A 25,594-nucleotide genomic window follows, 5' to 3' on the forward strand; every position below is an offset into this window, starting at 1 on the left:
CTTAGTGTGGCAGAGAAAATTATAAGTATCTTTAATGTGGGAAAGAAACTTGTGAATAACATATTTTACACAATATGGATGCATATGTTTAGATGTTCTTATTCCATCAGCCATCTGTGATCATGTACTGTCGGCAACTTGACTGAAAAAAACAATATATGGAAGTAAAATTAAAATCAACAGTGCTATTTTGCATATATATTCCATATATCAAAATAGTGTTACAAGTTCACATTCTTTTCTTCCTGACCTTCAAATTACAGCTAGTAACACTATGAAGATTAATGGTAAAATTTAAAAACATATAAATCCATATTCTCATTTATGCTAAGATCCCTTTAGCTCACAAAATAAGGCAAACATTTTTTTAGCAGTGAAAGTAGTTAACCACTGGAACAATTTCCAAGGTCAAATACTCAGTTAATCCTGGCAAGTGACTCATAACTAGATACTGCAGAGGAACACAACTCCCTCTTTCAATCTGACACAAGGGAAAAATTCTTTCCTGTTCCTATCTATTGCTATTGGTTAGACTCTGATTATGTGAGCAAGAACCAGCCAGCCAAGCACCTGAGACAGAGAATGCCATGCGTCATCTCAGAGGACTGATCCACTCTCATCATTGTTTTATTCCAACCATGAACTTCTCTGATGCATCAGAGAAAGAAGGCAAAAATTAAAAAAACAGACTACATCGAGGGGTCTGCCTTCCTGACTTCTCTAGGTATCTAAGGTGAAGTCATGAAGCATGAGCTCTTAGGAACATAAATCAGAAGTGATCCCCAGACTTGCTGAGCTTTGCTCCCCACACCTCAAACAACACTATCATAAAACTGTACTCAGAAATATGTCCATCTCTCTCTCAGAAACAATTGTCAGGCTATTCCAGAGAATCACATATCTGCTGATTGGAAACCGTCTAATTTCCAATCTGTATTTGTTCATGGTAGTTTATAGCCATTTTTATAGCCATTTGTTCATGTAATTTATCATAAATAGCTCTTTCCCCGCCCTGGTGTTTACCTCTGGATGTATTGATAGACAACAGTCTTCTTTTTCTAGATTGAACAAATCCAACTCTTGCTGTCTCTTTTCAAAAGATAGGTCCTCCATTCCCTTGCACATTCTAGCAGCTCTTCTCTGCTCTTTTTCCAGTTTAAATTAATCTTTTCTGAACATGGGTGACCAGAACTGTACACAGTATTCCAGATGAGGTATTGCCTCATATAATGCTTTTAATGCTCTTCTCTCTCTACTGGAAATACGTCACCTGATTCATCCTAGGATTACATTTGTGGCTCAAAGTCTAGTCCTGTGATCGACCCACACACCCAACTTTCTCTCTTTAAAGAATTCTTGAGCCCCTCAGCTTGTAGCAGTGACTCTTATGATTAGACTTTAAATGCATGACCTTGCAGTTTGTACTATTCAATTTCCTTGAGTTTCAGTCTTCAAGATCATCCAGATAAACAGTGAGGCCGGAACATTTTCTTTAATGCAATATCTTTTGTGGTTTACTTGAGCAGTGATTTATTTCATGTAATTGAAAAGAGAAATGTGATTTTATGCATGGCTCAGAACTTGTTACTCATAGGAAGGGTTTTAATCCATCTTTGCAGGCTCCCGATTCTGCTCTTCTGTTGGGTCTGAAATGGAGTGAGTCTGGATTGCCCTAGAGTTATAGTAGTCTAGATTAAGGCATTGGAAGACAAACTGCTAATGGGCAGCTGCACAATGCAGAATCATTGTAGTGCAATGGCATCTGCTATGGCCTTCCCACACAGGAGCTTGTAAATGGAGCCTAGGCAGCTATCTGACTCTGTTCTTGCATTGGGGGAATTACAGTCCATTTAAGCTGCAGGAAAGTAAAGAGGTTGTAGCAGAAACTAGAATTGCTGGGAATATTAATATTGCACTGTTGTCCACTGTGCTGTTTATTAATTAATAATTTACTATTGAACCTTTACCCCATTGCTCTTCTAACCACCTGAATGATATTGTGCTTGATTTTATATGGTGAATTATTAAAAACAGGAGAAGAGCAGTATTTAATAGGCTTCTTTCATGGCAGTAAAGTGGTTGAAGCCCCCAAAGAGTCTTTTGCAAAACTTAGGTAAAATAGTCTCTGCAAAGACATTTCAGCTTGTGTGTGGCTTATAACCTGTTCATTTTTTTTCAACTTGCCTGATTTTCCCTTCATCTAAATTATTTACTGTACATGAAACAGGATCTCTGTTCAAGAGCTCTTCTATTCTGAGAGCTTTATTCTGTTTTTCAGAATCATAATTTTATGTTTGTAACTTCACAATTAGATGCTAAAATGATTATAGTGACCCAAACACAGGATACTGAGTGGAGGCGAGAAATAAAAAAAATAAGTAGATGAATTCTTATACAGCAAAGATCTCATTTTTATGTAAATACCTTCAGATGCTTTTGAGAGGAAAAAAGTTGGAAGTCAAGAAAATATTATATTATCAGAATAAGTTTTTAAACAGAATATTTATCCAAGTTTGCTGGAGGCTTTTTTTTTTTTAAAAATGCCCTCACTTCTCAAAACATTGGGCTTTTTTGTTTGTCTTTGTATTTGAGAAGCATTGCAGACAGGTTTTGTGTGACAAGATAAGTTCTGTTACAATATTTAGGAAAGTATTTCTAGAGGATGACATTTAACTTCCTTGCTGAAAGTAAAAATAAGTAAACGAGCAGACAGTAAGAATACAGTGTTGAAAGTAGACCTGGTCAGAAACAGCAAATACTTTTTGTGCAATTTTTTCCTCAAAATGTTTAATATTTGAAAAAATTCCAACCAATTATATTCAAGAATTAGCTCAGTTCTTCAAGACATAGTTAGTAATGAGAAATTGTTACCACATATGTTCCCTGATGCAACTCCACTGAGGTCAAGGGTATTACATAATCATTTCATAATTATAATAAGATTACTAGTAGATCTCTAATACAGGCTATATCTAGACTGCAGGCTTCTTTCGGAAGAAGCTTTTCCAGAAGAGATCTTCCAGAAAAACTTCTTTTGAAAGAAAGCGTCCACAAAGAAAAAGCACATTGAAAAAGCAATCTGCTTTTTCGAAAGATAGCATCCACACTGATTGGACACTATCTCACATTTAAGTTGTGATTACTATGGACACAGTGGCTACTAGGGCACCTGTGCTTTTTCCTGGAGGCTTCTTCTTTCAAAAAAAAAACCAAAACCCTCTTCCCTGTCCACACATGCCTTTTTTCGAAAGAGCTCTTTCAGAAAAAGGCTTTCCTCATAGAAAGACGTTTACCACTGTTGGAAAAACCCCTGTGTTCTTTCAACTTTCTGTAGAAAGAATACAATTGCAGTGTGGACATAAGTGTAGTTTTTCCAGAAAAACAGCCATTTTTCCGGAAAAACTCTGCAGTGTAGACATACACCCAAGAGACTCATGTTTAATGAGTGTCTCATATTATAATGTGAGGTGATGAACCTTCTGTCACGTGTTTAAAGTTCAGTTTTTCAGAGGGCACAAATTAGAAGATACCTTTTAACTACTCTAGCACTGTACCTTTTTTATCATAGAAGCAAACTTTGGATTATGCTGAAAGCACAAAGGAAATGCTTTTGTTTTAATACCACTTAAGCTGGTTCAGCGGCTTTTTTCCAGTGGCACACAGCAGCATAGGGAGCTAACTTGTTGTGTCAGTCATTTCAAGTGGGCAACAGTTACTCTCAAACTTTTTGAGAATTATCTGTTTCAAACACCCCAAGCTGCAAGAAAGTTGAAAGGAATTCTGTAACCTGGTATTTCTTGGCACATCATTTATCTGGACATCTTGTACAGCTAAGAACTTCTGTATAATCTAAAAGTCTCAGAAAGGTAGCCATGTTATGTAATTTTTTAAAGAAAATAAGTGGTCCTGTAGCATCTTAGGGTATGTCTACACAGCAGGGCTTAACTCGAAATAAGCTATGCAAATTGAACTATGTCAATTGCACAGCTTACAGGCAGTCCCTGGGTTACGTACAAGATAGGGACTGTAGGTTTGTTCTTAAGTTGAATCTGCATGTAAGTCGGAACTGGCGTCCAGATTCAGCCGCTGCTGAAACTGACCGCCAGTTCTGACTTACATACAGAATCAACTTAAGAACCCCAAGCGTCCCCAAGTCAGCTGCTGCTGAAATTGATCAGCAGCTGATTCCAGGAAGCCCGGGGCAGAGCAACTCTGCCTCGGGCTTCTTGTAGTCAGCGCTGGTCAGTTTCAGCAGCGGCTAAATCAGGACGCCTGGGGCAGAGCAGCTGGGGTGCTGCTGGGTTGCTCCAGTAGTGCTGCTGGGTTGCTCCAGGGTTGCAAAGCCTCGGGGAAGCCGGCAGCGGAGCAGCCCAGGCGCAGCTGGGCTGCCCCGCTGCCTGAGCCCCCCCCGTGGCTTTGCAAAGCCTCGGGGAAGCCAGCAGCGGGGCAACCCAGGGAGACGCGGAGCAGCTTTTCTCGCCCAGAGTACACGGGTGGCGGGACCGCGAGGTCCCGCAGTCCGTGTACTCCGGGGCAGCCCCGTTCGTAACTGCGGATCCGACATAAGTCAGATCCGCGTAAGTCGGGGACTGCCTGTATTTCGAAATTGAGAGCATCTACACAGCATTCTTCCTCTGACTTCCTTTACTCTTCATATAGTGCGAGTCGGAGTAATAAGTGCTCCACCTTGACAGTATTTTGACATTATTTTGAAATAACTGCCTGTTGAGTAGACACAAACTAAGTTATTTTGAAATAATGCTAGCTATTTTGAAATAACGTTGTTATGTAGACATACCTTTAGAGACTAACACAATTTTATGTACTATCATGAGCTTTCATGGGCACAACCCACTTCTTCAGATGAGTGGAGCAACAACTCAACAGATTATTATGGATGGCTCAGTCTTCTGAGGCCTGGGGTTTTCCTGTAGTTTCCTACACAAAATAGCTGGATGTGTAGTTGAACTTGTCCTAAGGGTGATTTTTCAATACTGACCTATGTGGTAAAAAATTTTAAAGGATGTGAGAGTCAGAAAAAACCTTATTCCTGAATAGTCAGCTGTGCTGTTCTGGTTGGCATTACAGATAATGATGTCTTCAAAGACTTTCTTAACAGAGCTGTCAGTCACTTGCTGATCAGTGCAAATGAAACCACACCTAACTGAATTAAGATAACAGGTTAAGTAGCAGATGAGACATAACAGTTAGTAAGTGTTTTTGTTATAAGGCACATGTTAACACCTCACCCTTGATATATTGTCTGATGTTTTAACAGAATATAGTGAAGAAACCAAGTGTGATCCCCTTGATGTGACCCAAACACTAAACAGACATTTTCCAGCTCCTGTTAAATGTTCTCAGTGATGCATGTTTGATGGAACTTCTGCTATTTCCTTTACATGCATTGTTGCTAGCGTCAGGGTGATGGTGCTGATGTTTTCTGGTTCATATGCTGTGTTAGAAATAAGACAAACCCTCACACCTACATCTCTCAAGCTGTTAGAGAAAGATAGGCCATAGTTTGGCTGTTTGTCCACATATCAATGGCAAGATTTATGACTTTTCCTTCTGCTTATCTGAGAGTGTGTGCATGCTCTCATTTTGATTATAAATAAAGCTATCTTGAATACAAGGCACAACTATAGTAGAAATGAGGTGTCTGCTGGGGAGGGAGTAACATAGCTCAATGTTATAATATAACAAGCTTTGGAAGCCAATATCCTTTGTTATAACTGAGAGCAGCTGAAAATTGGAGCCAAACCTTATTTTATATTTTGCTTTCGCTTTTATATGTAGTGTAGTATGATTGGTGATATGTCCTCCAGGATCCAGTCAGTAGACTCACTCTTTTTAAATTGACTTCAGGAAATGTTATTTTGTAATTATTCATTGGAGCAAATCAACAACAATAAGAATAACTGAATTCCAGATCCACAAAAATACTTGAACCCCAGACATAGGTGCCTGTGACCTGGATTTAGGTCCCACTGTGATCCATGAAACTACCTTTGCTTTCTGCCTAACTCAGGCTATGTCTACACTGCATTCTTTTTCTGGAAAAAGATATGCAAATTGCAAACCGCTATTTTTATTTTTCGGAAGAGGCTTTTCCCACATTTGGTCCTATGTAGATGAGGCAAATGTGGGAAAAGCCTCCTCTTTTGGAAGATCCCCTATTCCTCATAAAATGAGGAATACAGGACTTCCAAAAGAATATGCCTGCTTTTTTGGAAACTGTTCCAAAAAAGCGGATGCGGTCCTTGGGTGTGGCAGAGTTTCCGATATCCCGTAAAAACTCTGTAGTATGGATATAGCCTTGGTAAGTTCCTAAATTCACTCAGTACTTATTTTGTTGCTGTGAAAGTCCCCTTAGCGCTTATATTTCTATCTCTAGTAATGGGAATGCTTATTACTACATTCCTCTAAACATCTGAACACTTACTGCCCATGTAAGATCCAGCAGCATACATGAACAGGGAAATATAATCACTTCTCCATATATATGGGCCCCTATCTGATTGGCATATTCATAGGGTTGCTAGGTGTCCAGTTTTGGCCCTAAAGGCCCAGTCGAAAAGGGATCCTTATGACTCTGGTCAGCACCGCAAACCAACCAGCTAAAAGTCTTGCTAGAAGTGCAATGGGGCTAAGGCAAGCTTCCTACCTACCCTAGCTCTGCATGGCTCCTGGAAGTAGCAACATGTCTCTGAGGTCCCTAGGTATCGAGGAAGCCATGAAGGTTCAGCATGTTATCCCTACCCTGAGCACCAGCACTATACTCACATTGGCCAAAATGAACAGGCAAGAGGAGCTGCAGAGCTAGTATATGAGGACATGGGCTGCATGTAGTGAACCCCTGGCCTGTCCACCTAGGAGCTGGGCATCTCCCACTTCTGGGAGCCATGCAGAGCCAGGCCAGGCAGGGAGTGCCACTGTGTTACTGACTAGGAGCTGCCTGAGGTAAGTTCAGCCCAGACAGAGACCACACCCCAAACTGCCTCCTGCACCTCAACCCCTTGTGCAGCCCTGAATTCCCCTCCCCGCCCACACACAAACTCCCTCCCAGAGCTCAAACCCCTCACCTCCTCTCTCACCCTAACACTCCTGCCCCATCCCTCAGCACCCTCCTGCATCCCAAACCCCTCATACATGGCACACCCTAATGCTCACACCTTTGTCTGGAAGCCATCCTCCAACCCCTTTGTCCCCAGCCCATAGCCCCCTCTGGTACCACCAGTCCCTCATCTGTGGCCCTGCCCCAGAAGAGTCTGCACACCAACTCTCTGCTCCAGCCTTATGAAAGTGAGTTGGGGGGGGGGGGGGCAATGGAGGAAGGGGGTATGAAAGGAGGAGGGCAGAGCCTCATAGAAGGGCCAAACAGGACCTGGGCCTCAGAGAAGGGGCAGAGATGGGGCAAGGGTTTTGTGTGATTAGAAAGTTGACAACCCTGCACACTCAGAGGCTTCCAGCCAAAACCGTATCCCCTGTAAAATCTATCAAAAAGTGATGATGCCCACTTTATATAGCTGCAATGTCTAAGTCCCTGGATCTGACCCCAAACATGTAAAACATGCCACAAGGGTTTATTTACAAATGAGGAGCCCAGAACTACAATAAGCTCTGTGTGGGCAGACCATTGTGTTCACATGGGACTCATTGAAGAACTGGAACTTTAGTCTAGCACCATGTCATTTCATTCCTGAGTTCAATCCCCAGCCCAGCTCCAGCTGCTGCTAACTTTCTGAGAACAGGTTCTTATTTAGAAAGAAAGAAAGAAAGAAAACAAACCCTCCCATGCAGAATAATCCAAATCTCAAAGGTACAATAAATGTATAGTCATCATTATTCTTAACACTCTGTATTGTTACCTCACTGTTGGAATTTTATCAGAGACATTGCCTTGATTTCAGGGCATATGCAGGAAAGTATATTGCGTTTTCATAAACTCTGTAAAACCATTCATCAATAGGTTTGATTAAACACACATTGTCTGAAGAAGGATGAGTTGATATTTTATTTCAAAGCTGATAAGGCTTTGCACGGTATCTCTGGCAAACACATTTATGTTTCCCCGTTATTTGAAACATTTTGTAGTGAACACAAACAACACAATCATCACAGCTTTCCTAAAATGGCTTTAAATATCTGATGTTGAGTGTCTTTTGTGGGAGAGTTCACTGCTGCTAAATAATACTCTTAGGTCCTAGAAGATGTTTTTCTTTTTTATTAACAGAGGGAAAAAATAAAACCAGTAGTCCCAGAAAAAAGCCAAGGGAGTCTTGTTTGACTGGGAACCAAAACTTCTAATTTTTAAAGTCCTTTCCGTTTATGATACTATAACCTTTGGTGTTTTCACAATTGGTTTAAGTAATATTATGGCCACAATCAAAATTATGTTGCTGCAAAAAAAAAAAAAAAAAAAAGTCAGTAAGAAAGAAATATGTTTGTGCAATAAAATCAGTTTCCTCAGAGGTGTACTGGGAAGCTTAATTTCTGTGTTTAAAAATGTTTTGAGAACCTCTGATGGAGAGTATTACAAAGGGTATTAGATACACAAACTGTTGGTATTATTACCAAGCAACCTGTGCTCATGACTGTCAGGTTTAACTGTGACTACATAGCATTCTTCTGCTCACAGTGGATTAAGGTGGGTAGAGAGAATCTCTAAACACATTTACTCTGCTACAGCCCATTAAAATTGCTGTGGAGCCTTTAGAACCCTGGAATTGGAAATGGCAGAGGAGAATTTCCTCTGGTACAGGATTATGCAAGGCGCCTTATAGTGCCCTGCAAAGCCCCCTCTGTAAGTCCTGGTCAAGAGGCATATCAGGGATAAGCCAAGATATCATATGGTGAGTGGAGGTACAGAGCCACAAAGTGTAGTAATAACAATAATATTGAGCTTTTATATGGCACTATGTGCAGTTATGTGTAGATTCTGGGTGGTGCCTTCACTTTGGCAGAACTGAGTTTTAATGTAGGGGCAGTCAGGGGAACTGGTCACAGCCATGAACTGGGAGTACTTAGATGTGGCCAAAATCCATGTTAGTTCCTCCATTCCTGGGGTGAGTTTTATGCTGTATCTCTAAAAGATTGTATATTATGGAGACAGCATAAAGAGAACACAGAAATACATAAGAATGTGTGAGAAAACATTATAACAGGTCTAAGATCAACATCATTTTTTTTTAAATCTTCCAATGTAAAAATCAGAAAAAATGCCACCAGATATTGTATTAGATTTGTCTGTTGTTGATATGAATGCATTGTCATCTAGGGTATAATCTTACATTAAATAACTGTTGCAGTTTGCTTGCTATCTATGTTTTTGAGTAACAATTTTTCAGTTTCCTTTACAAAGTTTATAGAATCTATTTTTTATCCTGATCTTATTCGGGAAAACTCCTTTCACTTTCTTGACAGTTAGTAATGATATTTATCAATTGTATTCAGTAATCTTAGACTTTCTGTTGCAAAGATATTTTTCATAGTCTCCTGAAATCAAAATAGAATCCTCCTACACACCACAGTCTGACTTTTAATGTTTCCACACTTTAAGCCTCTAAATGCCATCAATACAGAAGGCTGTCTATCTAATCACATTCTACTAAATACAGCATAACTTCATTACTCCCCAGGATTTTAGGTTGTCTTCAATCTTTATGTTGTAATATTTTCAAGTGATCATTTTTAATATTCTCTAATCATTTTGTATTCCAATTGCCTTTACAGTTTTATGCTGTATCTCTAAAAGATTGTATATTATCCAAGTTCTTCCCTTTTGTAGTTAGTATTTTTATCTCATGTGTATCTCATGTAGTATTATTTATCTTTTATATGTGCCTTCCTTGCAGTTCTAATTTTTATCATTTCTGAACATATCTAGCTATAATTGAGCATCTGCTTCTCCCACTTATGCCTTCCTTTGAATTTTAAATTGTTAACATTTAAATAGCCATTTGCCATGTCTCTCCTCATTATGCAACACTTATATTTTTAAGTTAAAATTGTTTGAGCATCTATTCCCAGGGTTCTGGTTAGGATTTTAAAGTATCATCTGCAGAGGGGAAAAAAATTAACACCTGTTCTCCAACCTGTTGTGAGAAAGAGGCTGAAAGTGGTAAGGTGGTTGTAAAACTAAAAACCTTTTTTGTGATTAATAATATGTAATGGAGGAAAGTGGTGAGGTGCTAGCTAAATACCCATTCTTTTCTTGCTTCAAAGGTGTAGCGGAGTTAGTCTGTAACAGGACAAACTTAAAAAAACAATAAATAGACTAGTCTCTGTTGTTTTGTAAGTGTTTTCTTTCTTTTCTGAAAGGGTTGGACTGTCTAATCTGCTCTTTAATCATCTTGTTTCTAAGTTTGTTGTAGTTAGCAAATGTTCAGTCTGACTCAGCTCCTCTACATCTGTGCTTTTTCAGTAGCTTCCTGCTATGAAACTGCAGACTGTTGTATTGAGAAATTCTTGGATAATAAAGAGCCAGGTAGCAATATCAGTTTAGGGGGGAAAAACCACAACAGGCATAAGCTATTACAAAAAGAGGGATAAAAATGTCTGTTGCACTGAAATAAAACTTGGCTTGTAGTTATTGATCCCAGACAGAGTGGCCCTTGGCTGTCCTCCAGTTATCAGATAGCAAGTGACTGCCCTGGAAACTGCCCCTTTTGGAAAACCTTGGAGTTATGAACACATTGATTCACAAGTGATTTTTTTCCACTGTGTTGGATGTCAGATCCTCAGAGTCACCTCATACTAAAACTATCTGGCATGTGTGTCTGGAAGAGGGAATAGACTGCATCTTATTATAAGTGTTAGGAAACTGTGCTAAGTAGATAGGTAAATTCGCTGGGGTGCCTTTTAGGAAAGAAGGGACAGAATGCTCCTGAGGGTTTGTTGCTGGTACAGGGATAAAGATGCATTTAAGTTGCTTTTACAGCCTCCACATTCTTGTCCTCACTAGCCCCCAGCATAGATAAAAGCAACCTTGGGGCTGCTGTGACTCCTTGCAGGCTGTCACCAGATGGCATTACCTGAAGCACTGTGCTCTTTGATCATGCCTCCTCCATAGGCTGCATGTGAAATGGCATAGAGCCATTCTGGCAACAGTCACTCACCTGGAGAATCTTCCTACACTGGCTTTATTCTTAACGCAGCTTCTGACTCCCTCCTCTCCCTCCACTGTCACTGGCTCTTTATTCTATCAGAGCTGTGTAAAGGACCTAGGGTATAGTGGACTTCTTTGTTGTTTTGTTTGGAGGGGGAGGGGGTTTGTTGTGTGTGTTTGGTTTGGTTTGGTTTTGGTTTGGGGATTTTTTGTGCAGCAGTTGGATTTGTAGATGGCGGGGCTGCTGGGGATCCCTTCAAAATTGTCACCAGTAGGAATATTCATGAATTCTTCCCTTCTGTTTTATTTTGAGTGTTGAGTATTATTTAGGCAGAAAAGAGTGACCAGATGTCTGATTTTTAAAGGGACAGTTCTGGCTGGCACTGACTAATGAATGCAGGAAAGTGCCAGGCAGTGGTCAGTACATGATGCCTGTTCTGCCCACCTACTGACCCTTTATGTGCTTCCCCTTTCACTGTCTTCTCCCAACTTTGCTGCTTCGACATCAGTCCAGCTGCACACTCATATTCCCCCCAGTGGGGTGCATCCACTCACAGTACTGTGCAGAGATTCAGGCCCCACTGGAGCACTGAGTTCACTAACAGACTGGCTGGCAATCCCTTTCCTTTCCCCACTGCCTCTGGCTGAGCCGCTGCCCTGGGAAAGTCTAAGACCCTCCAGCCTGGGGTGCTAGCTAGGAGCAGCTGAGTCCTGTACATTTCAAAGTGCTGTGCATTACTGGCATGGAGATGCCTCTCCACCCCTCAGCTAAGCTCTAGAGCAGGGGTTCCCAACCTGGGGTATGTGTACCCTCAGGGGGTACAAGAAGCTTTTCAAGGGGGTATGGGGAATATTTGGTAAATAACTAGATTATCCTAATTGAAATATTCCTAAAATAGTAGTATTAGTGAAAAAATTGTGGATTCTAGAGTCTAGAATTTATTTCCTTTCATATTGAATAGGGGATATGAGAAGGTTTACTAAAAGCCAAGAGGGTACGGGGACCGAAAAAGGTTGGGAACCCCTGCTCTAGAGTGTGTGTGGGAAAGTGATTTCCAGCCTGTTCCCACCCTGAACCTGTAGGCATCACAGCAGACCCCTAGGCATCTGCCCATCCACCACCCTGGGTTCTGCTCTCCAGGAGTGTGAAGTGGATCCATCTTCTTGGTACCGTCTACTGCTGAGCATCTCTCAAACCCAGTTTGCTCAAGCCACTGCAGTAAGATTCCCTGGACCTTAGTGCACAATACATCCTTAGAGCTTAATCCCTTCCTACTCAAGCAGTAGCCAGAGGACAGAGGACTGCTGGATTATGTTGGTGGCCAGCAGAAGCCTGGATGTGCTGTCTGCCTTTCAGTACTGTTAGGACAGGAAGGGGCAAGCTGCTTTCAGCTAGTGTGGGGGAAGGGGAGATGAGCTCTGAAGAGACTCAGGAAAGGTTATTCTTCCCCCATCCTCTCTTGTGGCTGGAAGCAGCTACTGTCCCTTCTCAGGCTGCTGCTGGCTATATTCTGATGCGAACTCCAGCTGAAATCTGGAGAGAGGGGTATGTGATCCTGCATGCCCCTCCTACCCCCATGTGTGGTGCCTCAGGAAGACAGTGTCAGTTACCAGGAGAGTCAGGTCCATTCCAGAGACTCAGCCAGGCATGCAGGGTGGAAAGCATCAGATGGGGAGGGTCAGCATGGCTGGTCATCCTACTGAATGACCATACAGGAGTGTGTGTCTCCTCTCCCTATGTAGACCCTAATGCTTTAAAGATAAACAGCATTGAGGGGGAGGGATAGCTCAGTGGTTTGAGCATTGGCATGGTAAATCCAGGGTTGTGAGTTCAATCCTTGTGGAGGCCACTTAGGGATTTGGGGCAAAAGTTTGTCAGGGATGGTACTTGGTCCTGCTGTGAAGGCAGGGGACTAGACTCAATGACCTTCAAGGTCCCTTCCAGTTCTAGGAGATAGGCAATCTCCATTAATTTAATTTAAAAATTTAATTCAATATTTCTTTTTAACACAGGTTCAGTCAACTTGATATTAATTTGAATGTTTGTCTTGAAAACTTCTGATTTATCACCAATGAACTCATTTGAATCTGAATTTTACCAGGTGTCCCATATTCAGCAGGAAAATATGGTCACCCTATATATATTGCAGAAAAGTTAAGAAAACTTGATCATTTAAATTATTGGTGAAATATGTGTGAATATTGTGCATTTAGGATGTGATCCAAAGCTCTCTGAAGTTATGGGGACCTTTCTATTTATTTCAGTAGGCTAACTATCAGGCCCACTAGGGCAAATACTGAGAAATTCCCATTAATTTCAGTGTGTAATACTGAACTGGAATCTTGAAACATTGACTGTGTTGTTTTGGCTGACTGGTTGTCCTCTCTCTCTTTCTCTCATTACCAGGGGGTATTTTTGAATGTGTGGAATCTGGCCCAATGGGAGCAGAGGAACTGGCCTTCAGATTTGCTGTGAACACAATCAACAGAAATAGAACTCTTCTGCCAAACACCACATTAACATATGACACCCAAAAGATAAATCTCTATGACAGTTTTGAAGCATCGAAGAAAGGTGATGTTTTGCATATTTAAACTTTTATGTCAGCAGCTAAACTCACTTGGCTCACCCATCTGAATAAATGCCTGTCAGTAAACTATTCAGAAATGATACTGTACAAGGTTAAGACATGCAGAGATGACATCAAAGAAAAGCTTTAAAAAATGTCCTTTATAGGTAACAGATTTATTACATTTCCGCATTGCTTCCCCTGCCCTCCCAAAGGCTATTATTTTGTTATATATTTAGACTCAATTATGAGGCAAAGTGATTTAAGGGTATGTCTACACTGCAATTAGATACCTGAAGCAGTCCTGTACGGCTGACGCAGGACGCAGGATTGTATAATTGTACTGTTGACTTTTGGGCTTGGCATATAGCCTTAGCTCTGGGACCTTCCCACTTAGTTGGGTCCTATAGTTGGTATGTTGCCCAAACTCTGAAGTTTGCAATGCAATTAAAGAGCTACACAACCTGAGCTCTATGAGCCTGAGTCAGCTGGCATGGACCAGCCATGGGTATCTGCATATGTAGCCATACCTTCTGAGACTAGCAACCTTGGAAACTGAATGGCTGCTTTGCACCCAATCCACCAAGGCACTGTATGCCCTCAACTTTTTATGAAGTCAGTGGAAGATGAGGGTGCTCAGTAACTCACAAGACCAGGCCGTCCACCCATGTCTCCCAGAATTGGGTGCATATATTTAGCAGAACATGATGCTTCCGGTCTATGCTAAACCTTGTGAACCCAAAGTTCATGTTTTGTAGGTAGTGTTATGAACTGATTCAATTGACACCACAAACCAAACTTCATTTGAGGCAGCTACAGGTATGTCTGCATTACAACTGGAAGTGAGAGTGAGCCTTCCAGCCCAGCTAGACAGACTTATGCTAGCATGCTCAACATGGATGTTGCAGCACTGGTGGATATTCACACTAGCCACCTGAGCTCAGACCTAGCTACCTCTGCTGATGCCACAGTGTCCGCATAGTTATTTTTAGCATACTTGCTTGAGCCTTGCTAACACAGAGGCTTTGAAGTGCCTACCCTAAATGAATCACAATGGGGTAAACACATGCTGCAGTGAGAACCCAGCTGGTGTCTTCAGTATTTGTTAACATTAGAGATAAATTTGAGCCAACCCCTTTGATTTAGGAAGCTCAGAATCTGAAGTTCTGAATTTTGTGATAGTACAGAATTTGTAACGAATGCAATAAACCCTCGCCATTTGTGGTGGCTGCATTCCTGACATTACTATGAATGGTGAAATGTGTGAAGACTGGCGGCAGGAGGAAGCGAAGCAAGTACTCTGTTTTCATGTGGATCTTGGTCCCTACAGTGAATTCCTCATAGCTCCTGGCCCCTGTAGTGAGTTCCCTGCAGCTCCCAAACCGCCACAGTGAGTGCAGAGGGAGGGGTCTAACCACTGCCGCCTCCTCACAATAGTCTTCCCCAAGACCATGCCCCTTCCCCCAAGGCTGGGGAATGGGGTGCAGTGGAGAGAACAGGGCAAGGCAGTGGCAGGAAGGGGTGGGATTTGGGGATAGAAGAGACCAGTGAATATGTGAAATTGTGAATAGTGAGTCTATGAATCACAAGGATCTCTATAACGTCTTCCTGTGTGCTCAGCCTCCAATTCAATTCAAGCATTTGATCACATTTTTAAAGTTCATCCCTTTTTGGCAAAGCATTTAAGCAGATGCTTAAGTCATATTGAAGTTAATGGCACGTAAACACCGGTTTATAATTTAAGCCTGTGCTTAAAAACATTGGCAAATAGCTTTATCATAGCCTCCAAACTTTGGTTAAATGGATTATTTTTTAATTTAAACCGATTGCCATGATTGTGAGTTCTGGATAGCTTCGACCTTGTTACCATACTTTCTGTACCTTTGCATTGCCATACCTCATACAAAATATACCGCTGTGTTACCATACATAGTAATATAAAAGAGAGAAGTCCTGCTGTGTTCTGAGATTTGTTTTTGTGGTCTTTTATTCCTAAAACACAGAGGTGTTAGATTCAAGCTTGTGTTCGCTCGCTTCCTATGCAAATGCATTTTTTTCTCCATCAGAGAGGAAATTACATACGTTTTTGATTAACAAAGTAGTTGGAATGGTGGAAAGATCTCAGGTGCAGTGGTCAGCTAATCAGATTTTATCAGAAGTTTCTAATTTAATGCAAATGGTGATGAGAAGAAATGTGTCAAGGCATATGTGTGAGGGATAATGAACGCCGAACTATTAGTGCACAATCTGCACCCATGAGCCACCTGCAGGCCATCAGGGTAATCTGCTGGCAGGCCTTGAAACATTTTGCTGACATTGACTGTCTGCAGGCACGGGCCCCCACAGCTCCTAGTGGCTGCAGTTCTCCTTTTGGCCAATGGGAGGTTCAGGGGCAGTAGCTGCAGGTGAATGTGCCACAAGGATGTGCTGGTTACCACTTCTTGCAGCTCCCATTGGCTGGGAACAGCAAACCGCGGACACTGGGAGCATAGAAGAGCCGTGCCTGCAGATGGTCAATGTCAGCAAAATGTCTCATGACACAAATTACCTTGATGGGCCACATGGAAATTATAGGTTGCCTACCACTGATAGCCTAGTGGCAGAAGGGCAATTAAGGAAGGACTGAGCTGAAGCAACAAGATGGGGCAGGAGCTGGGGAAAGATGGGGCAGTAGCTGGGGCAGGAGAAGTGGGGCTGGAGCTGGAATCAGCAGCCTGCAGCACTGGGACTGGGTAGGGGCAGCCCCCAGCGGTACAGGAACAGGCTGGTGACAGCCCAAGACAACGCAGGGTCAGGGCCAGAACCCTGAGCATCCCACAGAAGTGGGGCCAGAGCCCACAAGCTGCTATGAGGCTGGGACTGGCTTGGGACCTCTCACGTCCCCAGGGTGCCGGATCAGAGAGATCCAACCTGTATCTGAAAATATAAAAAACATTTAAAACATTTAAATTGGTATTCTATTATTGTTTAACAGTACAATTACAACTGTAATTAATATGGTTAATTTTTAAAGTTAATCATGTTCTATTGAATTAGCTGGCGAATGGGGTGTGGGAAATAACTTGCTATATGCACGGGTCTCTAGTGGAATACTCTGCCTCTCCTTATTCACCTCCGCAAGCAAGGAAGAAATAGGACAGAAAATATAAATTTTCTGAGTCTGAATTATTTTCCTAGAGCAGCTAAGTAATTTGTATATGGGCTGTGTCCAAAGATGCTCTCTATCGTCTTATTCTTATGCTGCAATTTGCATATATGTACAGGTATGTGCCTATGTCCCTTTTGAGCCACAGAATGAGAAAGCACCACTTTATTTACACTTAACAAGACTGTGAAGGTTGCACTTCTAAAATCTGGGACTCTCTGGTCCAGCAACATCCATGGACCATGAATATTGTTGGACTAAAGAGGCCTGGCTGCCCAGGTTCAAAAGCACAGCCTGGGCTGAGCTGTCAGTGGGAAACCCAGCCCCAGCAGGGCCAGTGTGGTGAAGAGCACAGCCTTGGCCAGAGCTGGTGGCAAGGAGCGCAGCTGCAGTGAGTTGGAGGTAGTGGGGCTGGCGGTCAGGAGTACAGCCTCTGTCAGGGCTGACAGTGCAGGAGCATAATCCCAGCCAGGACTGAAGTCAGCTGGGTGCACAGCCGGGGCCTGCCTTGTAGGGGGAGTGGTGTGCAGTCCTGGCTAGGGCTGGAGGCAACAAGGCTTACCTTGTCTGGGGCTGGCACAGTGAGGGGATGTCATCCCGGACAGGCATAGCACGGTGGAGGATTGGAGGCAGCGGCAGATGGCAGGGCATGCAGCCCTACCCAGAAGCAGAACCCATGGCTGGGAAGGGAGCCTTGACCTCCCCTCATCCAGCAAACTCCGTTGTTCGGGACCACTTAGGTCCCAAGGGTACCAGACAAGGGAAGTCCAACCTGTATTAAACTTTATGTAAAATCTTGGCACTCTGATAGTTCACGAATTCATGAATCCACAGCACTTTCACACATTTCACAACCTCTTTTGTACTGAAAGGTTTCTTAGTAAAAAATCAAAGGCTAAAGTTTAGCATAAAATGCTATATTTAGTATGATGGCTGCAAAGCAAGCTTTTAACAACTGAGTTTATGTATTTGACTAGTTAGTTACATGGTTCATGAGTATGCCCATTACTAAGCAAGCAGACATCACATAAAAATATAGTCTTTTTACTTCTTAATCACACAGCCTCTTGGAGTCAACTTCAGATGAGAGATTAATGAGTTTTTAAAGATACCATACAGAAGAGTAACCCCAGGAAAAATCACAATATCCCCAGAATGTTTGGAGAAAGAATTACGAAAATGCAATCCCAATCTCCCTCAATACATTAGAAAAAAATGGTATGCTTCTTATAGAAAGTACTATATTAAATCACATTCTGAAAATCTCAGAAACATTTAAAAAAAGCCCATTGAAAAGCCATCTGGTACCTATCACTGTTGTTATAGATCCCATTTACTGCCTTTGCATAAAGCTTGTGGACTACAAACGTAGGGAGGGCGGTATGAGTAGAAATTGAAGTGCAATAGTGAATTACATTTTGTAGGAAAATGTAGTCACTTTAGACCCCAATCTTGCACTGACAGTCTTGTGGGTTTGTCCCTATGCTTACATAAAACCCCATTAAAGTAATCAGAGCTCTGCAGTAATGTTCCTGCCCAATTCTCAGTACACAATCAGGACCTTTCCACTTTTTAAACACACAAGAATTATTAATTTTAAATTAGTGAAAAGAGTGATATGCGAATTTCTACTGCTTGCTTCATTGGCAGTCAGCAGTATTGACTTTGTAACAGTAATAATCTTTTATGTCTCATTCCTTTATTCGGGCTAAGAGATCTTTTTCTGACCATTTAACTTAGCTGACCAATTCAATTTAAAACACCAATCCTGGTCTATTTCACAAATGCATGGCCAAAACAGGAATATTTCCAAATATTCTGTCAGGATGTTAACAATGCACATTGATTTAATTATTTAATGAATCTCAACAATTAAACTCCCTAAAGAGAAATATTGACCACCTCCTCCCTGTACTCTGACAATATATACAAGTTGAACCTCTCTAGTCTGGCACATTCTGTCTGGTTTGGCAGCATCCGTGATCCAGCATGATTTTAGTTACCTGAATGTCCACTTATCATGGGAGTGGCCAAGATTCCCACAGTCCCATGAAGTTTGTTTACAGCCACCAGTCCTGACTCTCAGTGTTCTGTGTTGTTATTTAGCTCTAGTTTACCTCTAAATGACTTCTAAGAGCCCAGTAAGCAGTGGAAGTGTTGGCAATGCTACTAGACAATATTGACTTCCTGTGGTTCAGAAAATTCTCTGGTTCAAAACTGGTCAGGTTCCAAAGGTGCTGGACTAGATGGGTTCAATCTGTACCTCTCTGAACAATATATCCCAAAGTGCACTTTAACATAAGTCAATATCTGCTTAACATTACGTTGTCTGAATAGGTTGACATCCACTGTGTAATTGGGTTCTCTAGGGAAGTAGTCTGGGTAAACTGAGGAGGGGAAGAATTTCTAAAGCTTGGGTTTAAAGGCACTGTTGTTCTATACTTGCTATAAGCTGCATTAGACTTTGATTTCTCCTCTCCTGTTTTCGAAAAGGTGTGCTGGAGCTGAGCCTTGGTAACTTCTGTTGACATTAGTGAGAGTTTTGACTAAAAGTAGCTATGTGCCGTATCTGTGTTAAGTATTGTTTATCAAATCACAATAAATAATTAAAGCTGTAGTTCAATTTTGTCATTATTTTAAGAAAAATATTGGTGTAAATAAATGTGTTAAACTAGAAAACGGAAGGGAGCTCCTTAGCATCTCACAACTGACAGACTTCTGTCTCTTCTTTAGCCTGTGATCAGCTCTCCCTTGGGGTGGCCGCTATCTTTGGACCTTCTCATAGCTCTTCAGCTAATGCTGTGCAATCCATCTGCAATGCACTGGGAGTTCCACATATACAGACCCGCTGGAAACATCAAGTTTCAGACAACAAGGACTCATTCTATGTCAGCCTCTACCCAGATTTCTCCTCTCTCAGTCGTGCCATCCTTGACCTTGTGCAGTTTTTCAAGTGGAAAACCGTCACAGTTGTTTATGATGACAGCACTGGTAAGGCTAACTCATTGAACTATGAACATATCTATTTATGTGTATGCTTTGCTATTTGTTACATTTTTTCCTTTTCAGTGATCAGTAGTAGTTTTAACCGAAGCACAGGTAATTCTGTCAGAACTGGTGTATAACATGTAACACAGTTTTGCATATACTTATGCTGCATGTGTATGTTTTATATGCACAACTGTTTTTTGCCTGTGAATAGTCCATATGCACAAGTATACATGCACATTTTAGTTATATAAGAATCTGAAAGTAATAAGTAAATGTTATATTGTTTGCATAAGCATCTGAAAGATTTCAGGAGAGCAGACTTTCTTGCAGGAGTCAGATCATCGGGGGCAGAGGTCAGTGACATTAATAGCTCTGATACCTCTTCCAAGTTCCATCAACATCAGCAACAACAACAACAAAAGCTCTAATCTCTGCTCACAGTACATTGTGCAGAAATATGTTCTAAACATGATCATGAACCTATCTGGGCTGTCAAAGCTTCCCCCCCCCCATTGGATTCAAAATACACACATGATGCCTACTAGAGTTGGCTTTCTCTTGATAAGGGTCAGATAAACTGTATTTCTTGGGTTTAGTTGACTTTTTGGGAGATCACACATGCCTCTCGAGGCTGTGTGTGTGGCATCTTGGGTTGATTAAGCAGCTGGGAAATGTGTGAAAACTCTTCCAAGCTCAGTCCCTATTGGTACCAAAATGAACAAACTCATAGTAGTTTTTGTAGATCTTCTTAATCTTCCCTCTCCTTTTTTGTATGTTTTTAGTAGTGAAATAGTTAATATTTTAAATATTGACATAGCTATCATAATATATCTGAGTTAGTCCCATGGAGATAAATGAGACTATTCATATCTCTGAGAGTTACTGTTTCAGTTTCTGCTGACATCACTGTATTAGTTACACTTGGTCCTTGTTTTCAAATTGGTCTCTGCAACCATAAAATCTAGAAGCTGTTTTCTTTAAAAAAAAAAAAAAGCAAGCCGAGGTTCTGAAAAATAGAAAGGCAACTTGAAAGAGGTGCTGCTACATGATACCAGTGAGTTCCTTCTGAATCCCAGCTCTGCTCGCTTGTTCCAGCTGGATTGGAAACATACCAAGATGACGATGTTGGTTTCATTTGTGGATAGAGCTGCATAAAGCCTGCAGTCTAAGTTTTGAAAAATAAACCCTATAGCTTGAAAACAAGTGAAACTTGGAGGCTCGTTTTTATTTTTATAACTAAATTCAGATTTGCTGATTCTGATTTTATAGTATTGAGCCTCAAACTTCCAATGGGGAATTCCCCACAGTTTGCTCTGTTACAGACCTCCACATCATCCAGGCTGCTCTGACAAGATCCATTAACCCCCAAACAAATCATGGTCTCATTTTATATCTTCGGTAGTAAGTGGAGGTCATTACTAAGACTTTTTTAGAGGAGGAGATTTCTGTTGGGGACAGTGGAAGGAAAGCAATTCTCAAGTGGGGTTTGCTTGTTCCATGGCTGGGTAATCAGTTTGGTATTAGGTTTTCTGACCTGTTAAGACAGTCTGACAATTTTTTTCCCAAACTATTTTTGAGTAAAAAATATTTCCCCAAAGTGCTTTGATTTCCATGAACAGGTATTTTTCACTAAAAAAATATGTACTTGAAAACATCATGATTAATTCTAATGCTCTTGTAAAGTATTTTGCATGATGATTATATATGAGAGATACTAATAAGCTTGGACATGTAAGAGAAATGAGGATGGAGATTGGGAGTCTTTTAAGACTCTTGTGCAATATACATACAATATTTTGCTTACAAAACGGCTAAATATTTTGGTTAAATATTTAAATGAAGCATGAACAAAGAAGCTAATATATATTTTAAAATATTTTAAATCAATTTCTAAAGATCCCATTAACCTTCACAATGTCAGCTGAATACTTTCGGTCTCAGAACATCTGCCTTGAAAAGTTGCTCATGCCAGAAAGTAACCAGTAGTTGTAAAAAGTAAACTTTCAATCTTTTCATAGTCATGGCAGTTAAAAAAAAAAAAAGCCTTTGGTTTTAAAAATCTCTCTTTGTTGCAAGCAGCTCCCTTGGATACATCAAATATGTCAAATCCAAGGGCATGGTTCTGAGAAGTCCACAACGTTTCCTTTTTGAAGTACTTTAGGGAGTAGCTATTTGCTAAAAGAAACTTTATCTTAAAAACTAGACTTTAAAGCTTAAAGCTAGGCTGCAAATGGATTTTAAAACATTTCTTAAATAAAGCAATTACTCTTGGTTAAGAAGGGCTCAGTTCCATTCATGAGTACTTCTAATAAAAATTGAATGATGGAGGCTGAAGCGGAAATGCCCAGTGATCATTTGAACTGACATGGAACATTTATGGCCCTTTAACCCTGAAGGATTTTGATTGATTTCAACTCCATTCAGATGAACGAATGAAATAAAAACAAAATTAGAATTTGCATTCAAATTCCTAACATAGGCAGGAAACACTCAAAATGTAGGAACCAGTGAGCACTGTTATTCCCCTTTCTTTATTTATTCATTCATTCCCCTTCATGTCTTATATAAGAACAGTTTTGGATTGATAGCAGTAATACTCTATTCACTTCGATGACATAGCACTCTACTTACAGATTTTGTTGTTCTGAATAGACATTTTCCAAATAGACACTTTTCTTGAAAATAACAATTATATGCCCTAGCAGTTATGCATCATCATCGTTTTCTTGTTCAATTGATTGATTGATTATTATTTTTACTTTAATTTCCATAAAGTAATATCATTACTTCTGTACTTACATGAAAACTGCTGGAAATGAGGAGTCTTATTGAGAACAAAAAGTGGGAGCATTTGGGGAGCAATATATGTAAAATGTTTAAGAGTTTTCAAAGGATAAGTCTCCAAAAATAGATATAAAAGTAGATAGAACTCCAGTGTGAACCCTATAAAATAAAGGTAAACCAATAGTGGAAAAAACTTAACGGTTTAACGTATAAGATTAGTTTGTATTAATGTCATCTTCTTTCTTCTTCTTTGTTTTTTTAATTTTGTAGTGCCTCAAAATGTGATAAATGTGTTTCATTGAAGAAAAGCGTAAAAAAAACCTATGACCCCAAAGAGTCCAGCTTTGACACTGTAACAAATATATACCTAAAAAACTTATATGGCACTCATTAATATAATGTCTGAGTGTTTTAGTCTTTTAACATATTTCTTCTCACAACAGCTTGTGAGGAAGGGCTGTATTGTTATTTTCATTTTAAAGGCCTAACTCCACAGAAGCTAAGGCTTTTGCCCATGATCACACAGGAAGTCTATAGCAGAGTAGACCTTTGTTCTGAGGTCTACATCAGTGCACTGACCACTAAATCAGCCATCCTCTCACAGACATTTGGGTGGAAGGAAGGTTGGAGTTTTTGTAAGGTATGACATAGAACTAAAAAGGAATTTTCTCAGTGAATCTTCTGCATGCAGACTGCCACTGCAGTGCCCAAAACAAATGGTGACAGAGGCACATGAATTCCTGAGGTGAGGCTAGCCCTATTCCCCTCCTGTAAAATCCCTGCCTGGGATCAGATCGCCTCCCTGTCCTTTCTCATGTGATAGTTGTGAGTTTAATCACGTCTGCCTTTTTCTACATCAAACATTGACACTTCCACCAGCCAGCACCTAGGTCTGCTGTTGCAATTGTGCCTCACCACTAACTTAGTTAACCTATAGTAATAGAGATGTAGCCATGTTAGTCTGGTCTTGCTGAAACAAAAGACAGGGCTATGCAGCACTTTAAAGACTAACAAGATGGTTTATTAGGTGATAAGCTGCTTTCGTGGGCCAGACCCACTTCCTCAGATCAAATTGTCGAAGAAAATTGGCATGACCATATATACCAAAGGGATACAATCAAATAAAAAGTGAACACATATAAAATTGACAAATCAGATTTTAGAACAGAGGGGGTAGGGTGTGGAGGGGAGGTAACATTTTATATGTGTTCACTTTTTTTTTTGGTCATGCCAATTTTCTTCCACAATTTGATCTGAGGAAGTGGGTCTGGCCCATGAAAGCTTATCATATAAACCATCTTGTTAGTCTTTAAAGTGCTGCATAGTCTTTAAAGTCTTTTGTTTCAGTTAACCTATGTTAGGGTATGTTGACACTTTCAGCCTATTTTGAAATAGAGCTGAAAAAGTAGGCATTCTTAATTACAAATCAAGTCCGGGATTTAAATATCCCGTGCTTGATTAGCATCTTCCCGGCCGGGCGCCATTTTTTGAAATTTACAAGCCCGGAATAACTGCCCACGTCTACACGTGGCAGTGAAACGGGCATTCGAAATAAAGCCCTATTTTGAACTACCTGTTATTTCTCCTGCAATGAGGTTGAACAGGTAGCTCGAAATAGGGCTTTATTTCGAACACCCATTTCACTGCCACGTGTAGAAACGGGCAGCTATTCCAGGCTTGAACATTTCAAAAATGGCGCCTGGCCAGGAAGATGAAAATCAAGCACGGGATATTTAAATTACGGGCTTGATTTGCAATTCCGAATGCCTACATTTGCAGCCCTATTCCGAAATAGGCTGCAAGTGTAGACATACTCTTAGACACCTGCCATACAAATATCTGTACTGAGGTGCCCTGTCCCTAGCCCTAGCCATGTCCTATGTTCTCTGGGAAAGGCAAAATTGACCTCCCCATAGCTAACAGTTTGCAAAATGGGAAAGAACTTTGTTAAAAGGGCATTTGGCAAAACTGTGAGGAAAAAGGGAAATACAGCAATAAGAAAAACAACAAAGAAACAATCCAAGGGAAGTACAGGCATGAGTGGGGATGACATGGCATGGAGAGAAATAAAGGCACATGAATGGTGTCCACTGTCTAGGAGTAGCAAATTTATTTACCTTCCCCATCTCTGAGTATGAAGGGGGTGTTATGGAGACACAAATGAGCAAATCATATTCTGAGGAGGGGATTAAGAGACCTCAGGCTCTGTCTACATGCAAAGCTGCCGAGGTATGAAGAGAAGATGTTGTCAGGGGGCACTGTCACTAATTCCCATGCTAGTTAGGACCTATGCTGGTACATCTAGACCATCCCCCCCTCACTCCCAGAAAGTGTGATGTGTAACAAATTGGGAGAATGTGTGGTATGGTGGAATGAGGGGGGAGAACATGAGGCTACAGCAATGCTTGAATATTCATTTTAGATATGCATCTGACGAAGTGGGTCTTTGCCCACAAAAGCTTATGCTCCTACACTTCAGTTAGTCTATAAGGTGCCACAGGACTCCTCGTCGCTTTTATTTTAGATACGTATACACTGTAGTGGCATTTTGGGGATTGGGATTGAAGGTACAGAAAGAGGGAAAATAAAGACCTAAGACAGTGAATTATTTCTTGGTTCACTTCATTATTGTGAAAAGATGAACTTTCAGCTAAGACCACAAGTCTTGCAAAGTGCTAAGCACTCTTATTCTGATAGTAGAAAACAAATTAGGATTCACTTAAGCCCCTTAAAGTGAGACTAGGGTAAGAGCACTCTTCATCTCACAGGCATGAACTCTTAATGAGTAAAAGATTGTAGCTGGGCAGACTCTAGAAGAGAGGTTATTCCATGCATTGGAGAGGGCGGGGCATGGAGAATGGCATGGAGATGCTTTTGGAAGGAAGAGACCGAAGAGCTGTCAATGGTAGGGAAGTCAGGGTCTACATGAGAAGGGGTAAGGTTAGATTAAAAAGGCAGGAGAGAAAATATGCAAGACCTGGCCACAAAGGGTGA

The 25,594-nt window shown here is 40.9% G+C and overlaps 1 protein-coding gene across 3 annotated transcripts in view; it reads left to right on the forward strand.

The window, feature by feature from the left end:
- Positions 1–25,594, forward strand: part of GRIK2 (glutamate ionotropic receptor kainate type subunit 2) — a 622,020-nt gene that overhangs the window by 200,426 nt on the left and 396,000 nt on the right. For all 3 annotated transcript variants that reach the window (XM_075923935.2, XM_089777200.1, XM_089777199.1), the window contains exons 3-4: positions 13,518–13,685; positions 19,559–19,816. In XM_075923935.2, coding sequence (XP_075780050.1) covers positions 13,518–13,685; positions 19,559–19,816 — 426 coding nt within the window. The remainder of the gene's footprint in view (positions 1–13,517; positions 13,686–19,558; positions 19,817–25,594) is intronic.

The sequence above is a fragment of the Pelodiscus sinensis genome, chromosome 3, assembly GCF_052426305.1.
Source record: "Pelodiscus sinensis isolate ZL-2025 chromosome 3, ASM5242630v1, whole genome shotgun sequence".
NCBI classification, from domain to species: Eukaryota; Metazoa; Chordata; order Testudines; family Trionychidae; genus Pelodiscus; species Pelodiscus sinensis.